The 19,115-nt window shown below is 39.8% G+C and overlaps 1 protein-coding gene across 1 annotated transcript; it reads left to right on the top strand.

Moving 5' to 3' along the window:
• The first annotated feature begins 1,218 nt into the window (after positions 1 to 1,218).
• Positions 1,219 to 13,302, top strand: EPCAM (epithelial cell adhesion molecule). The gene is made up of 9 exons (XM_043468503.1): positions 1,219 to 1,557; positions 4,014 to 4,121; positions 4,399 to 4,639; positions 5,498 to 5,563; positions 6,576 to 6,639; positions 7,800 to 7,901; positions 8,747 to 8,947; positions 10,583 to 10,627; positions 11,336 to 13,302. The coding sequence occupies exons 1-9, from the start codon at positions 1,482 to 1,484 to the stop codon at positions 11,375 to 11,377; spliced, it is 945 nt and encodes a 314-aa protein (XP_043324438.1). The 5' UTR covers positions 1,219 to 1,481; the 3' UTR covers positions 11,378 to 13,302.
• The last annotated feature ends 5,813 nt before the right edge of the window (positions 13,303 to 19,115 follow it).

Consider the following 19,115-nt stretch of genomic DNA (forward strand, 5'->3'; position numbering starts at 1 on the left):
AAAGATCACAAAATTCCAGAACTCAGGTCTAGTTCAGATTTTCAGATTTAAAACACTGATAGGATTTCCTTAAGATGTCAATAATCAAATAATTAAATAACAATATCCCAGTAAAATTCACATTATATTGGTATTTACTTCAACAATGTAATTATTTACATTGGGAGAGTTAGGATTATTGTTTAGTCCCTAAGCCTTGTCCAACTCTTTTGTGACCTTAAGGACTGTAGCCCACCAGCCTCACAACACAGTTAAATTATTGCTCAATAAAAGCATAATCCATTTTATGTATATTTGTAAAAATTAATCAAAATTTTAAAAATTAATCAAAATTAGCTGAATCTTTAAATTGCCTTTTCACTTCTCCTCTTTTGAACTCTTCGATAATTTAAGCTGGAAAAAACTTAAAAATAGGTCATAATGATATTGCAGCTAACAAAAATAACATTAAATACACTTAATACTTTAATAGTTATTAAAAGTTTCACGTCACAACAATTATTTTGAGTGTATTTTGCCTGTTGTAATTTGAGTTCATTTGCGCTGAAATAATCGTTGTTTCTACTTTATATTTTCGCAATACTTATCAGCATTGTTCTCTAATATTAATCAACCCAGATAATTTCAGTTTCCAGCATTCCCCTCTATGGGAACACCTTCTCTTAAACCTTCAAATGCTAAAAAAGGCTTATAAGAAATGGAAAAGACATTGAGAATAATGATAAGGAACACGAGTTTGTCATGCTAGGGAGCTAGGGAGATTTGTTTTTCTTTTTTTCGTTTCACAGGCCTACAATTAAACCGCCAGGTAAAGTCAGAGGTCTATTTTTACGGAGGTTGGGACAGTTGGCCCGCTTCTCTTTGTATTCCATTTCACCGTCCACCTTCCTCCTCCCTGCCCCCGACTCTTTCCTCCAGACCCCATTTCTTCGAGGTTTCAGAGTGGTGCTCTCACTGGTGAAAAAGAAGGGTCAGTATTTTCCAACTTCCTCCAGGGTCCCACCCGTCCCACCTCACCGGCCGCGGCGGGAGGAGGCACCTGGAGGCGGCGGGGACCGGGCGGACCGGGCGCGTATCGGGGAGGGGGGTGGTATCCCAACGGCCGCGTCCCGGGTGGGGGAGGGGATCCTGTTCCCTGCCCCCGCCCCGCCGCGGGAACAACGCGGAGAACCGGCCTGCGGAGGTGAGCGGCCGCCGGCAGGGACCGGGGCGGGGCCGGGGGCGGGGCCGCCAGGTCGAGCAGGTCTGCTCCGCTCTACCGCGCGCCCAAATCGCGCAGTCCGTCGGCCAGCTAGCACCGTCGTCGCATCTCCGAACACCTCGCTGTAGTCCTCTCGAGGCGAAGCCGCGCGTCCCACGCCTCACGCCGTCCGGCCGGTCAGTGGGCTAGGACGACCTACTCTGTCAGCTCGTCCTCGCGCCAGCCCTCGACCCGCCTGGCGCCCTCGCGCTCTAGCGCCCTAGTCCTCGGCGCGCGCAGCATGGCGCTCCGCCAGGCCCTCGCTTTCTGGCTCCTGGTCGCCGCGGCGACGGCGGCGGTGGCCGCAGCCCAGCAAGGTGAGGAGCGGAGTCGTGGGGTGAGGAGGACCGGGGGGCGGGGCGGGGGCGGTGGTGGTGGCGGTCCTCGGTGCCCTAGATGTAGACTGCGGGGAAGGAGCCGCGCTTTCCCGCCTGGAGATGGACGGCGCGGGGCTGCCCAGGCCCCCTGAGGCTGGGAGGTGGCGGGAAGGCGCCCACTCGCTCGGCGGGAGGGAGCGGCCTAGCTTGGCGCTCTACTCGCCTCTGTGGGAAAATGGCCCAGGGCAGGGGCGGAGGGACGGGTAGGGAACTGAGTAGCCGCTTTAGCCGCCGCCTCGGCGCGCCCACCTCCTCCGGCCCCTGCGCCCTGGAGGTTTTGCCGAGGCGGAAACTTGCCCGGGCCGGGAGGGGACTCTGCGACAGCGACCTTCGGCCCCGCCCCTCCTTGGGCACCTGCGGCGGGCCCCGGATGTGTCTCTGGCGGGGACCGGTGACTGTGGCGAGGTCTCTGGGGCCGCTATGCACCTGTGCGGGGGGGCGCAGGAGGAGGGGGACGGGACGTCCTCCTGGGCCTTGACTACCCGGTGTATGGATATTTTCTCTTTAAGGATTATATAGGTAATGCCAAGTTTATTGTAGGAAACCCAGTTATATCGATAACCGTAAAGAGTTTTTAAAAAACAACGATAATGCCACCATTTTAAAAGAATCCTGTAATTAATAATTAGATATATTTTTCTTTCAGACTTTGCTCTAAACATTACCCTAAACCTAAACACGTTGTTTTAGGTCTTGATCCCCGCCATCCTCACCCCCCACATTGTATTCAGTTTTCCGTTTCCTTTAGTCTTGAAAAACACGATTTAATTGATATAAAACAATCTGCAGCCTGGAAGGTCGCATCATTATTCTAATCTTGGACGTGTAATTTGATTCCAGGTTTTCTTACTCTGGAATAAACATCTTGGCCGCCATCTCTTGATCTTATTTGTGAGGTGGTGGCTAGCAGTGAGGTGGTGGCTAGCAGTGAGGTGTCGTTTAACCAGCTTTCTGGAAAGGCTTTTATTTTTATAGTCTCACCAACAGGGTTCGGCCTAATTCATTACAGTTTCAAAATAATGCAGTTTAATCAGCTCATGTTATTTCAACTTCAGTCTGAGGCTAAATATTTAATTTTAAATTGCTTTAAAGTGGGAATTCCCTGGCGGTCCAGCGATTTAAGACTCAGTGCTTCCACTGCAGAAGGCACTGGGTAGGACCTCTGGTTGGGGAACTAGGATTCCGCATGCCCTGCGGCAGGACCAAAACAGATTGCTTTAAAGTGATTAATAGCTGCTGTAGGAGTATGTTCAGAAAGTGTGTACCTGATTGTCAGTTTTAAATTTCACGATGTTTAGGCATAACTTTTCTCTGAGCAGGTATATAGCATAGTGCAGCGTAAGATTTTTAACTCCTTGAGGACAGTCACTAGATTTTTTCTTTTTGTGATGGACAGATTATATAGGTGGTTCATATTGATTATAATTTAAACAGGGAAAAATTAAGGCCAACTTGAGATATGAAGTTTCAATGTATCAGTTTTTCAGCCTGTTAAAGTTAGTGTTTATAATGCTTGCACTCTTATCTAGACTAATAAAAGAAATTAAATGGACCTGTCAATTTGAAGTTAAAATGAACTTTTGAGATAGTCAAAGATATAACTATTAAACTGACATCAATATCCAGGATGGGCTGCTTAATAGCACTTTCAAAATCAGGTACTAGGATTTAATTTAGTTAGGAAAGAGGTACCTCCCAATTCAATTGAAAGTATAATTTTTCCAAGACACAAAATTGTCCAAGGATTGAGTACGTTTCCATTAAGTCTCAAAAGAAGTATCTCTTATTAATTAAGGGGTGGGAAGAGGGAAGAAATGTGAGTTATTCACAGATCCTAGAATTGGCATTTTTAACTTAATTTTTATTTTATATTGGGATCTAGTTGATTTATAATATATAAGTTTCAGGTATATAGCAAAGTGGTTCAGTTATACAGGTACATATATCCATTTTTTCAGATTCTTTTCCCATATAGGTTATTAAAAAATTCTGAGTAGAGTTCCTGTGCTATACAGTAGGTCCTTATTGATTATTTTATATATAATAGCGTGTTGTTGATTTTGAGGCAGAGAGTCATGACCGGCAGGTGAGTGTTCAGCAGGACAGGAGGGAAGAAGCTGAGTCCGGGAGTATCATGAAGGCAAAGCTGAATCTGGTGTTTGAAGGGTTTATTCTTGGTTTAAAAAAGAAACATAGGAAAGCATGCAAATTAGACTGCCTATTTAGCATTGTGTCAGCCACTTCAGTTGTAGCTGAAAAGTTGATCATTCAAGACCACTGTTTAAGGCTGTGTGTCCTGTAACTTGGGGATGATTGTCAGAACATAATTTAGTTGATTCAGCATCAGAGTTGATAGTTGCATCCTCATTTTTAAAGTGGATTTTTCCCCCCACCAGGATGTGTGTGTGAAAACTACAAACTGACCACAAACTGCTCTATGAATGCGTACGGTCAGTGCCAGTGTATTTCAGTCGGTACACAACATTCCGTCATTTGCACAAAATGTGAGTAGAATATCCTCATTGCCTTTAAGTTTTATTTGATTTATACTTCTTTAATTGATAAATCTTGAGTTGGAAGTGTTTAATTGGCTCAAATCTGAATCATGCTATTTTGTCAACATTATCTCATCTTTGAAGTTTCTTATGATTTAGAAAGTGAACGTGAAAACTTATAAAATCTGTAATAATCTTTGGCCCTGGGAATTTGGAGTAAATTACATTTTTTCCTTAAACACAAAACTGCAGTTATTTTTCAGTTTGCATGACACTTTCCTTTCAGTGGCTGCTAAATGCTTGGTGATGAAGGCAGAAATGAGTCACTCAAAGTCCGGGAGAAGACGGAAACCAGAGGGCGCCATCCAGAATAATGATGGGCTCTATGATCCTGAGTGTGACGACAAGGGGCTCTTTAAAGCCAAGCAGTGCAACGGCACCTCCACATGCTGGTGTGTGAACACTGCTGGGGTCCGAAGAACCGATAAGGACAGTGAAATCTCCTGCTCCGAGCCAGTGAGGACCTAGTGAGTTGGGCTGCCTCTATATTACTTGTTTTCATGCTTTTTGAATTCATTTAATTAAATGTACTTTTGAATATGTAACATGATTTTGTGATTTAGAATTCAAAAGATAGAAAAGAGTGGACAGTGACAATCCCATCTCAATCCTATTCCGTCTCAGCCCCCTAGTTGCTCGGTTTACTTCTGTAGAATTGATGTCACATGCCATAACCTTCCAGAGATCTTCTGTGAATTTACTAGCAGTGTATTATATCTTATTTTTAAATGTTTTTCCTTTTGCTTGTATATTTTTACTTAACACTGTTCAGTATTTTAAAGTTGGATTGCTGTTCAGTGTCCATGAACAATTTAAGCTACTCACATATTTGCTTATTTATTGTATTTTAAAGTGAGATACTGTTTTAGGGGTTATGTAATGAAGAGGAATGGAAACACACTCCAGCTAGTTTAAGCCAAAAAGATTGTATTGGAAGAGACTGGGACTAAAAAGTTATCACAGCCATGGCGGGCACTCTCTCCACTTCTGTCTCCTGGAGGCCCGTGGCCACTTGTCTTTTCCTCTCAGTGCCTTTTTGTCTTTTCACTTGAAGGTGGCCCAGCATGACCAGCTAAGCCTTGGCTTTATGTGATCTGGACTGTGGCGGCCAGAAGGTCCCTGTTAGAATGGCTGAGTTCTTTATAAACAATATCTGAGGGCCAAGGAAGAAATGGAAGGCATATCTATAGTATAGATCCTTTTTCTGTTAATTTCCTTGTAATTCCCTTGGGAATTTTGATATTAGTTTATTAAGAAAATAATAATAGGTAATAATAAAAGGTAGACTTGTTATGTTTAATCAATACTGTCTCTTTACTTTATAGCTGGATCATCATTGAACTAAAACACAAAACAAGGGAAAAACCTTATGATCTTCAAAGTTTGCAGTCGTAAGTGCTATTAAATGCATTATTTAAAAAAATAAATAAATAAAAAATAAAAAAATAAATGTATTATATTTGTACAGTTGGCACTCAAATCTTCCATCTTACACCATTAGATAAAGTCTCATCACTTTTTCATATTTCTGAAAAATAAGATAAATAATATTTTTTAACTTTAAAAGATAGAGGTACAAGAATTGTACAGATTCCTATACAGTAACCTTTGCTCAGATTCACCAGTGAAGATTTTGCCATATTTTATATGAGTATGCATGTGTGTGTGTACTTTCTGTATCTATCTGAGCATGTATCAATATTATTTCTGCAGAACCATTTGAGAGCAAGTTCTAGATAACATGCATCCTGATCCCTAAATACTATAGTGTATCTTTTCCTAGGAAAAAAAGGCATTCTCTTACATAATCACTGTACAGTTATCAAATTCAACATTAAACCACATTGTTCCAGTTTTCCCAATATTTTTTGTGGCAAATTTTTCCCCTCTAACCTAGAACCCAGACTATGATCATGCATTTAGTTGTTATGACTGTTCAGTCTCTTTAAATATGAAACACTGCTTTGGCCTTTCTTTGTCTTTCCAATAAAATTGAAAAAGTTAATTAATATTTAAATTATAAACCATGACATTGATATTTTTGAAGAGTATGGGCAAATTATTTTATAGACTGTCCTTCAATTTTGGATTGGTCTCATGTTTCCTCATAATTAAATACAAGTAATGCATTTTTGACAAAAAAACTACTTACAATGACCTGTGTCCCTCTTAGTACCTCACAACTGTGGTCAGGGTGGTGTCCACCAGGTTTCTCCACTGTGGAGTTACCATTTCTCTCTTTGTAATTAATATAATCTGTGGGCAGGTACTTGGATACTGTGTAAATGTCCTGTTTCTAGTAAAACTAGAACTCAACAGTTGTGCATTAATATTAATTATTATTTTTGGAATATGAATTATTTTTATGATAGTTGCAAAATGGCGTAATTTTTTTATTTACAGTGCACTCAAGGAGGTAATCACAAGTCGTTATCAACTGGATCCAAAATATATCACAAATATTCTGGTAAGATTTTTTGTTTTTTTTTTTGAAGCAGATGGGCTTTAACAGAGAATTGGTTGGACAGTTTGGTTTGGGTGTGATTTTTGATAGTGGTTGAACTGTATTTGAGTAACACTTTAAGCCCTGGGCTCTTAATCTAAAGAATCCCCTGTTGCTGCTTTCCCTCCATACTCTTGAAAAGCCTCAGTTTACCCTTACAGAAAAGGTAGTGTCTCTTAGTTTCCCAGGCACATGCCAGTCTTCTTACCTTGGAAAATCTCTCTCTCTCTGGTTGCTTTTGACAATATTTACTTTTGTTGTTATTCAGTTGCTCAGTTGTGTCTGACTCTCTGCGACCCCTTAGACTGCAGCAGGCCAGGCTTTCCTGTCCTTCATTATCGACTGGAGTCTGCTCACACTCATGTCTGTTGAGTCGGTGATGCCATCCAACCATCTCATCCTCTGTCACCCCCTTCTCCTGCCCTCAATCTTTCCCAGTATCAGGGTCTTTTCCAGTGAGTCAGTTCTTCACATCAGGTGGCCAAAGTATTAGAGCTTCAGCTTTAGCATCAGTCCTTCCAATGAATATTCAGGGTTGATTTCCTTTAGGAGTGACTGGTTGCTTTAGGATTGACCACTTACTTTAGGATGCTACTTGGTCCTGTTGTCTTTGGTTTCAGGAGCTAATCTTTAACCAGTTAGCCCTTCCTTAACTCTTTCAACTCTGCTTGAAAAATGCTTGAATAGTGTGATGGAATTCTTGCAAGGCAAAAAATTGACATCATTTTTTAAGACTTTGGTAGGGATATGCTTTTTTCCTTTCTAAAAGCAGAACATGGTAAATGCTTTTGGATTGCATTTCTTTAGCATCTTAGTAAATGAGGTACTTTAATATCTTGTTCAGAATCTTTTCAGGAAAAGAAAATTCTCTTTTGGAAAAAAAAATTATAATTATCTTTATTTGCATTGCTATTTTATTCTATCCCTTGGATTGATTTAAAACCTTCCAAAGATTTTGATGTTAGTGATAAACCAAATTATCCACTAATGACAAGAAACACCAGCACATGCAGGTTACAGACAATCAAACACTGAATATTCTGATTGTTGAACAATGATATTTTCATGTTTTCATACAGTTTTTGTTATAGTAATATTAATTTGTATTTTTTACTCCCCCCCAGTATGAGAACGATGTTATCACTATTGATCTGGTACAAAATTCTACTCAGAAAACTCAGAATGATGTGGATATTGCTGATGTGGCTTATTATTTTGAAAAAGATGTGAGTATAATCTTTCTTATTTTATTACTGTTTTAGAAATGTCTTTCTTCTGTTTCTCTACTTTTAGACAACCATTATGAATAAATATTCTCCAAGTGGGTCTCATGTGGCAATTAACTTTGTCCTCCTTTTCATTCACATGCACCTTTCTTACACACTTTTTTACTTGTTCATATATTTATGCCTCTTTATCAAATTGTTATGCCTAGAATATCTTCTCTTTTATGATTCTTGTTACCTCCTTGGCAGTTATTTAGCTTGTGAGTCTAGTCTTCTGTACTATAATTTCCATGAATAAGAGACTGTAAAAATTGCTGTTTAACTGGGGGGATTAAAATGTGTGTTTAAGCTTTAATATACTAAAGGGAGCTATTTTCTGATGAAATTTGGGATTCACTTCAAAATAACCAGGCTAGGGAATTACCCGGCCATCCAGTGGTTAGGACTCTGTGCTTTCACTGCCAAGGGCCCAAGTTAAATCTATGGTCATGGAACTAAGATCTCACAAACTGTTCAGTGTAGCCAAAAAAACCAAAAAAGTACCCAGGCCAAGGGGAGGCTAGGGGGTTGGAGAAAAGGAAGAATAGATAAGATTGGCCATGTGTTTATATAATTAAACCTGAGTAATAGGGACATGGACCTCATTATACTATAATTTTTACTTTTATGTATGTTTGAAAATTTCCTGTCATAAAGTTTTTTTTTTAATTTCAATGGATGAGACTGGTATCACCAAAACCGTAAAGATTCTTGGCAGCAGTTCTTTTGGTACATAATTGGCACATGGCACATGGCCGTGGTAGGTTTTTCTTAACTATGTTAAATTGCTTTTTTCCTCAATATAGGTTAAAGATGAATCCTTGTTCCAGTCCAAAAGGATGGACCTGAAAGTAAATGGCGAACTACTGGATCTGGATCCCAGTCGAACTTCAATTTACTATGTTGATGAAAAACCACCTGAATTTTCAATGCAGGGTCTACAAGCTGGTATAATTGCTGTCATCGTGGTTGTGGTCGTAGCAATTATTGCTGGAATCATTGTCTTGGTGAGTTTGGAACAAGTAAAATTTCATTTAAGGATCTTTTCTTTCAAGAAATGGTGATAATACGAAAGAGCCCCTACCATGATCCAAAATAAGTTAATGAAACAAAATCTTCATTTTTTGTACTCCTTTATGCTGAATGAATCTATTGCATTTCTGGCCCCTTTTTGTAAAATAGTCAACCTTATGAAGCAAGAAAGGATGCTGATCCGAGAAAAGCTTGTAGCTGAGCACTTCACAGGTCGGTTATGTTGCCATTGAATAGCCACTGTCCTTTAGTTGTCCTCACTGCACACAAGAGTACAATTCAACACTCTTGCCAGGATAAGTGCAAAGTAATTTGAATTTCCAAACCACTCAGTGAGATGAAACTACATTTCATTGAACACATTGTGAACACATGTTAACATTGAAACACAATGTTAGCACAAAAAAGAGTTAAAAGGGATAAACATGAAAGCACAGTTTAAATAAAAGTAGTAAATTGAACTTAGCAGTGCTTCAGAAGAAGACCATATCACCTGAAGAAGCAGGGTTTGTTATAGATACATAAGGATGCTTCAGCATCAGGAAATCTTACCAACATGACAGAATAAAGACAGATTTGAGGGTATACGACAGCTTACATTTTTTTGCTATCCATCTGGAGGAGAACAAAAGATGGATTTCTATTTCACCCCACCAGAGCTGGCCACATTGCTCAGCTATGTGTGAATAGCACCTTCTAAAGCACAGCAGCACAAAAGGAGTGGACCAGTTGACCCATGTTCAAACACAAATTCTGGATGGGTTATAGTTCAAAATGTTAAAGAGTAAAATAAGTCTCAAAATTATGAAATGTTTGTACAACCTTGTAGTAAAAGAAACCAATTAAAGTGGGAAATCTGGAGTCCATGAAGGAAGTCATACAGTTGACTTCATTGAAATTAAATATTTTGTGTGGCAGAGATGCTGTAAAGTGAAAAAATATATATATGTATATCAATGATAGGCTTGGGGGAAATATTCACTCTGAATAAAACAAAAAAAGGTTATTATGCATAATATATAAAGAGTTCTTATAAACTGATGAGGAAACTAAAGAAAGAAATGGCAATAGGTGTGAGTAGACAATTTACAGAAAAGGAATTCCAGACGGCAAATAAATACACGAAAGGTTGATCATAGAAATCTAATTGTCCTTAAAAAAAAAAAAAAGAAAGAAAGAAATCGAATTGTCCTACAGAAATAAAAGCACAAGTAATAAGGAAGCATGGTCAAGGTCATGTATTGTGTTGCTAGGAGGGATGAATCTGGAAGCAGCCTGAGTGTACATCCAGGGGAGAATGGATAAGTAAACTCTGGGGCATCCATGCTGTGGAATAAAATGGCTACTAAAGAGAAAGAGTTCTATCCATAGCTTTCTATCTGGAAGAATTCCTTGATGTGGATATAGGCTATGTAAAGAGGGAAATTATATTGCATGATCCCATTTTTAGACCCCCAAAACTTATATGCATACATGTTATATATCTATGGATTTTAAAAGTAAATTTGTTCAGATCAGAATTGTGTTCATTAAAAGTATGTATGTCAGTTTAGACTAACTTTTTGTTTGGGTAGCAGTCCTCAAATAGTAATCATTTTTCTTCTACTTAGGTTGTTTCCAGAAAGAAAAGAATGGCAAAGTATGAAAAAGCTGAGGTAGGTGGGTTATTTAGTTAAAAGGCCCTTGTTTAATCTCTTATTCCTCATAATCACTATACCTTCCAGACACTAATGGATCTCAACTACACTTGAGTCCCTTTACAGTGTAGACCTTAGGATCTTAGGGAGAGTCTCACAGTACAGACCAGATCAATATAATCAGAATTCAATGTAAATTCTGACCACCTAATAGCTGGGTGAGTTGTTTAACCTCCTTTAAGCCTCCATGTTTCCTTTATCTGTAAGATGAGGATGATAGTAGACCTTTTGTAAGGATTAAACAGAGTAATCTGTGTAAAGTGTCAGTCCCACGCTTGCCACACAGCAGGATGTTTGCTATCTGGAGTAGTTGTCATTACCTTGTCTTGGTTCTGTCTACAATTAATTTTGCAACCTGAGACAAAAATCATTTAATTTTAAACTTCAATTCCCTCACTCATAAAAAAGACTGATAATAGAAAATGGTTCTTCCTTAAATATTTAGCTTACCTTCTATTTCTCTCTGTCACTGGCCATCTTATCACTAAAAAGCAATTTGGATCATGTATTCAATGTATGTTTCCTTGTAGTACACTTTTTTAAAAAATTAAATGTCATAAATGTGGAAGAGAATTTTCTTGCTTTTTGTTTTTTAAGCTATTTCCAGAATGTACAAGAAATTGAAAAACTATTTTAAATTTTTTTCTCTTTTCCCCTCTATTTCAGATAAAGGAGATGGGTGAGATGCATAGGGAACTCAATGCATAACACTAATTTGAAGAATAACTACAAGAAGGGAAATTAGTAAACAGACTCAGATTATAAACACGCACATGGGGCAAAGAGAAGATCTTTGAAGATCATTGTTGTGTTGTTAGTTAACATCATATGTTTGTACTAGTTAAACCTGTACTCAAAATATAAACAGTTTGAAATTGACTTTACCAATCTTAAAATTTGACTACAAGTGTCCTATAGATACAGATCTAAAATCCAGAATTTGGACTGATAGTTTGAATTATTTGTGCCTAACATTGAAGGGCATGCATTAAATATGCTTCCGCAGTAGTCTGAATGACTACCGTCTTGTCCATTTGTGATTAAATAGCTGCTTTGCTATTTGAGTCTTGTACATATAAACTTTTTTTATGAACTATGAAATAAACATTTAAAAAATGAGTTTCCTAACTTTTGAATCACATTGAATCAAATTTCATAGTATACACGTAAGATAATAGGTTAAGAAATGCTCTGAATGTTAGCTACAAATAGAATTTGCATGAGTCCTTATAATCATGTATGTGTGTGTGTATGCATGCTAAGTGGGTTGTCATTTCCTCCTCCAGATAATCATGTATACTCAATATAAAATTAATAATGTAATGTATAACTTCTACAGAGAAAAAACAAGCAATTTTATTCTGAATCCATCTAAGATTCTATTTCAGACAAGGTGTCCTGTATTGGCAGACTAATACCTTAAGGCTGAATTGATGGACAGTGTTCTGGAATGTGAATTCCATGGTTGGCTGTATTAGAAGCATCAGTTTTTCAACTGAATAATTATGGTACAAACACATTTTATATGAAGTTAAAATATCCTGAAATATTTTGCTTTTGATAAGAAACTTTAAAAAATACTATGAAAAGAATGTTAAAGAAAATTTAAAAAGCTGTATTTAAGCATTTACCTACGATTTTTATCCCTTCCGTAGTAGGCAGAATTCTAGGATGGCCCCTAAGATTTCTTACCCGTGATATATATGCTCTATATAATTCCTTCCCTTAGAGTGTGGGCAGTATCTGTGAATATGATAAGGTGATAACCCCTGAGATTCAGTTACATGGCAAAGGCGAAGGGATTTTCCAGATGCAGTTATGATCCCTCTTCACTTGACTCAAACGGGAGATTACAAGAGTGCCTAAAAGTAGGAGACAAAAAGCAGAAATAGATGTATTCTCGTTAACTATAAAGCAGACTGCCATGTTTTGGAGAGAGTCATCTATCAGGAAATGTCTGGGCAACCCTGGTTGCTGAGGGCCTCAGTCGCTCAACTGTGGAAGTGAATTCTCAAAAAATGAGCTCAGAAGAGGACTTCAGCTCTTGATGAGATTGCACCCCAGTGACATTTTCACTGCAGTCTTGAGACCCTGATGAAAAGACCCTATGCTTGGACTCCTTTCTCAGAAAGTGAAATGATAAATGTTTATTAAGATGCTAAATTTGTCATAATTTGTTATGCAGCAACAAAAATCAGTCCTTGAAAGTAATGAGAACCTTTTAAAGACAAATAGCAGACAAATATGAAAATAGCAGATAAAAGGAACAGCCATTACCCCAGGCCTGAGACAGCACCCAGAGAAGAATCCCTATACACCCTGGGCTGGAGTTCAGACCTGGGAGAGGGCTGATGAAGAGACCTGTGCCTCGATGAAGAGCAGAGAAGTTTCTGTGGTACTGCACTAGCAGAACTTGTCGAAAATCTCTTCTGGAATTTACTGGAAAAATTTGCCCTCAAGAACAGGAGTCATCAAACCACAGCCTGCAGCCTGGTCTACCACCTGTTTTCAAAACTGGGAACTAGAAATGGTTTTTGCATTTTTAACCAGTTGAAAAAAAATGGAAAGGATATTTCAGTATATGTAAAATAGTGTAAAATATCACATGGAATAAAAGTTTCAGTGTCCATAAAGTTTTACTGGAGCACTGCTACACTCATTTGTTCATGTGTTGAGTGTGGCTGTTTTTCACTACCAGGGCAGCTAATTGTGACAGAAATGGGAAGTAAAGCCTCACTATGGTCCTTTACAGAAAAAGTTTGCTGACCCCTGTTCTAGGGTGCTAAGGGAAAGATCTGATACCTAAGGCACTGTACAAAGCTGCCTTACAGTTGGGGTGTGGGGGCGGTGCTCAGGGAAGCTGCCATCAGCTGCCCAGGGCTGCAGAACCCCTGGGTGCTGCCACAGCTGGGCACTGGGGGGAAGTGCCGGTGCCACAAGGGAAACAATACCGTTTGCTCTTGCAGTGTCGCTCCAGTGCCCTCTTCTGACAAAGCTTCAGAGCAGCCACAAAGGGCGAATTGAGCTTGTTTAGTTGCTCAGTTGTGTCCAACTCTTTTGCAACCCCATGGACTGTAGCCCACCAGGCTCCTCTGTCCATGGGATTTCCCAGGCAAGAATGCTGGAATGGGTTGCCATTTCCTTCTCCAGGGGATCTTCCCGACTCAGGGATGGATCCCAGGTCTCTTCTATCTCCTGCACTGGCAGGCAGATTCTTTTCCACTAGTGCCACTTGGGGCGCCCAATGACCTCATCACCTTCCTCCAAAAACAGCCCATCAATTATATCCTCAGAATCAGTTAGTGACATTGTCACCATGTAACAAGTCCTAAATTCTTTTTTCTCTCTTACCTTCTCCATCGTTTTGGTCATCAGTCCCTGAGATTCTCCCTCAGGAATAAGTCTACCTCCAATCTGCCTTCCCTTAACACATTTACACTGATCTCTTTGCCACTAGTCTATTCCCTCTCTAGCCCAGATCAGTGACTCAAATGGTAAAGAGTCTGCCTGCAATGTGGAAGACCCGGGTTCGATCCCTGGGTCAGGAATATCCCCCTGGAGAACAGAATGGCAACCCACTCCAATATTCTTGTCTGGAAAATCCCAAAGATGGAGGAGCCTGACAGGCCCCAATCCATGGGGTCACAAAGAGTCAGACATAACTGAGTGACTAACACACACGCACTTTACCACCAGTCTATTCCCTGTCTAGCCCAAATGCTACATTGCTCCCAGAACGATTTGCCTAAAGTTGATCACAGCATTTTTCTACCCCTTCCTCCTCCAGTCTGGTCCTGCACTGGGCGCTCCTTCCCCTTTTGGCTGCCCAGCATCCCATCCCCTCTTCCATTTGGGGAGAAGTCTCCTGTGTATGGTATTGGTGGGAGCCACTTCTTCACCTCCCTCTGCAGAAGTTTAAGAGCAGTGATGTTCCCTCTGCCCTGAGCATCCAAGGCACAGGCATCCCTACCTGGCACTTGAAATCTTGTGACAAAAAGGGAGAACAGTTGAGAAAACTCATGGGCAGTGGTGGGGTGAGACCAATGGCATACAGAGGAGTGGTCCCTGGATGGCATCCAGTCCTCTAGCTACTCTGCCTGGCCTCCCTTGGTTCCTCCTTTGTCTCCTTTCCACAACTTGACCACTTGCCTAGATGTAATTTTACTTAATACCAAGCTGTCTTCACTCTGTCTTTCTGTGTATTATCCCCAGAACAACACAGTCAAAATCTATTTTATTTCCCATTATACTGCAATATATCCAACTTTGCTATATGCAAAATTTTTCTTTCCATTCCTCAAATGTTCCTGTTCCCAGGTCCTTTTATACTTTGCTTGGGCTTGACCATATCTTTCTTTCTTTTTTTTTTTAATTGAGGTATAGCTGATGTACAAGGTTACCTAAGTTTCAGGTGTACCACAGTGATTCACAATTTTTATTTTATTTTTTTTATTTATTTTTGATTCACAATTGTTAAAGGTTATATTCTTACGTCGTTTCTTCCATCTGCAGTATCCTCTACTTAGCCAAGGCCCGGCTTAAGATCCCCTTTCAGGACAGCTTACTTAAAACTTTAGCCTCAGCTCTTTCTACTTCTTTCAACACAAAGGGGGTTAGGATATGCTACCCCCAAATATGCCACTTTGGCATAAGGTTTCCTTTTGCCAAAGGCAAATGACAATCAACAGATGCAGAAAGAATTCTTCACCCACCTCTTATCTGCCTGAAATCAGGGCATAAATTTCCCTCTGTGAAGGTGCTTCCCCTTGAATCATCCTTTGAACCAGAGATGGAGAGTTGACGCTGAGATGAGTTTGCATAACCAGACCCTACTACAGTAGCACTATCCTCCATTAGTTCTCCCATGTATTTCATGGTTACTGCCTGAAAATGTATCATCTCTGGAAGGGCAAATCCTCTCACCTTTGTTAAAAGACTATATAAGACCTTGAGGATATATATATACAACCGATTCTTTGATATTTGCTTTTCTGTGAACTGCTGTGCATGTATATATTAATAAAAATTGTGCCTTCCCCCCTGTTAATCTGTCTATTGTTAGTTTAACTCAAACTCACATACTCCCAGTCACTGAACTGAAGAGAGTAAAGAGAAAGTTTTCCCTCCTCAATAAACAACACATTCTGTAGATACAACATAATTTCAGTTATTTCCAATCATCCTAAAACATGCCCCCACCTGCTAACAATTCCCACTGACCCTGAAGTTGCCATTCCTCTTTTCCTTTTTTTATCAAGCTTTTTAAATAGAACTAGTACATTGTGTTTTCAAACCACAGAGTCTCTGTTGCCTACATCAACCAACCAAAGAGCTTTCTGAAAAATATAGACTTCTTCAGATTCTTTGCCTACTTTTACATTGGGTTATTTATTTTTCTATTATTGAGATGTAAGATTTTGCTATATGTTCTGGATACAAATCCTTTGTCATACATATAACTTCCAAATGTTTTCTCAGAAGAAGATACAGAGCACATGAAAAGATGCTCAATATCATTAGTCATTAAGGAAATGAAAATCAAATCCACAATAAGATACCATTCATACCCACTAAGATGGCTAGCATCAAAAAGACAGATGGGAACAAGTGTGGGTGAGGATGTGGTAAAATTAGAACCCTTACACATTGCTGAAGAGAATGTAAAATGTTCCAGGCATTTTGGAAAATAGTTTTGCAATTCCTCAAAATGTTAAACATAGGTTAAACATACGGGTTATAGTTTACCATGAGGACTACAATTAAAGATACATTAAAAAGTGTGATCCAGTAATCCCACTTCTTGGTATATATCCAAGAGAAAAACAGACATACACCCACATAAGAACTTGTAAATGAACATTCATAGCATAGCAGCATTATTCGTGATGACCAAAACGTGGAAACAATCCAAATGTCCACCAACTGATGAATAAATAGAAAAAATGTGGTATAGTCATACAATGATATATTATTTGGTAATAAAAAGGAGTGACACATATGATGTGAATGAACTTCAAACATTATGCTTAGTGAAAGGAGCCAGTCACTAAACATCCTGTCTTGTATGATTCCATTTACATGCAATGCCAAGAAAAGGCAAAATTATAGAGACAGAAAGTTGATCTGTGGTTGCCAGGAGCTAGAAGGTCAATACGGAGTGACTGCTAATTGGTATGGAGTTCCTTTTCGGAGGGACAAAATATTCTAAAATTAGATTGTAATTATGGTTATGCCTGCCTGTGTGCTAAATTGCTAGAGTTGTGTCCGACTCTTTGTGACCCTATGGATTATAGCCCATCAGGCTCCTCTGTCTATGGAGTTCTCCAGACAAGAATCCTGGAGTAGGTTGCCACGCCCTCCTCCAGGGGATCTTCCCTACCCAGGGATTGAACCCGCGTCTCCTGTGTCTCCTGCACTGGCAGGCGGGTTCTTTACCATTAGCACCACCTGGGAAGTCCAGTTCCGGTTATACAACCCTGTTAGTAACCCCAAATCATTGAGCCACCAGGGCAGGGCTTTCCTGGTGGCTCGGATGGTAAAGAATCTGCCTGCAATGCAGGAGACCCCAGTTCGATCCATGGGTCAGGATGATCCCCTGGAGACGGGAATGACGATCCACTCTAGTATTCTTGCCTTGAGAATTCCATGGACAGAGACACCTCAAGGGCTACAGTCCATGGAGTTGCAAACACAACTGAGTGACTAATACTTTCATTGAGTTATTTACTTTAAATGGATGAATTGTGCAGTATGTAAATTATGTTTTCATAAAGCTGTTTAAAATAGAAGATGTCTTAATACTCAGCTCCAAGCGCCCTTTTTAATACTCCTTTCTCTGAAACTGCAGCGACATGGTTGACAGCACTTCACTTACTGTCTCTTTTTAACAATGGAATAATACAACCAAATTACAAAAATTTTAGAAACTAGAGCGGTGGAAAAATTGGTGTTGAATTTCTCATGGGCATATTATCATAGAAAACTGAACTGACAATAATTTACTTTTAAGTTAAACACGTCAAAATTTACTAAACATTTCTCTATTTTTGGTTGTTTAAAAATGTTACTACTTCTTTGAAGAGCCTCTTTGTTAAGTGTATGTACTTTTTTGCCCAACACTTATTCTGATTATAAATAAGTAATAGTCATTATGAATTTGATAAATATGAGAAAAGTAAAAACCATTTGGGGGTAATGGTTTTATTGTGTATGTTAGTTGCTTAGTCGTGTCCGACACTTGTGACCCCATGGACTGTAGCTTGCTAGCTCCTCTATCCATGGGATTTTCCAGGCAAAAATATTGGAGTGGGTTGCCATTTCCTTCTCCAGGGGATCTTCCCGACCCAGGGATCAAATCCAGGTCTCCTGCATTACAGGCAGATTCTTTACCCTCCGAGCCACCAGTACTGCACCCTATCAAGCATATGATGTCTTCCAGTTATACTTTTGCAAAATCCCTCATCTGTTATTTTCAGAAACTCATAGTTTCCTAAGTGGGGCTAGAAAATATATAAAATTTCTGTAAGATACACTATTTCACATAACTTTCAAAATTATCAGCTTCCCTCATAGCTCAGTTGGTAAAGAATCGGCCTGCAATGCAGGAGACCCGGTTTAATTCCTGGGTCAGGAAGATTCCCTGGAGAAGGGATAGGCTATGCACTCCAATATTCTTGGGCTTCCCTGTGGCTCAGCTGGTAAAGAATCTGCCTGCAATGCCGGAGACCTGGGTTCGATCCCTGGTATATTGGAAAGATACCCTGGAGAAGGGAAAGGCTTACCCACTCTAGTATTCTAGCCTGGAGAATTCCATGGGCTGTATAATCCATGCAAAGAGTCAGATGTGACTTTCACTTTCACTTTTCAAAATTATCATAAATATTTAATCTGTGCACATAGCTTTAAAGAAAAGATACTGTTAAAACAACCTCTTAGAGAGTTTGCTACTGCTACTGCTAAGTCACTTCAGTCGGGTCCGACTCTGTGCGACCCCATCCCTGGGATTCTCCAGGCAAGAACACTGGAGTGGGTTGCCATTTCCTTCTCCAATGCATAAAAGTGAAAAGTGAAAGTGAAGTTGCTCAGTCATGTCCGACTCCTCGAAACCCCATGGACTGCAGGCTACCAGGCTCCTCCGTCCATGGGATTTTCCAGGCAAGAGTACTGGAGTGGGGTGTCATTGCCTTCTCCCTTCGAGAGTTTACCGGTGGCCTAATGGTTAGAATTCTGGGCTTTCACTGCCATGGCCTGGGGTTTAGTCCCTGCTCAGGGAACTGAGATCCTGCAAGCCACATGGCATGGCCATAAAAAACAAACCAAAAAACCAAAACATACCAAAACAAAAAAAAACAACCTATTAGGCAAATTGGTTACAAACACATTTCAAAGTTTTACTTCAAACTGGTCTCTAGGCAGGGTAATTTAAAGGTCCCTCTTCTTGCAGACA

Source organism: Cervus canadensis, chromosome 5 (assembly GCF_019320065.1).
Source record: "Cervus canadensis isolate Bull #8, Minnesota chromosome 5, ASM1932006v1, whole genome shotgun sequence".
In the NCBI taxonomy this organism is placed as follows: domain Eukaryota; kingdom Metazoa; phylum Chordata; class Mammalia; order Artiodactyla; family Cervidae; genus Cervus; species Cervus canadensis.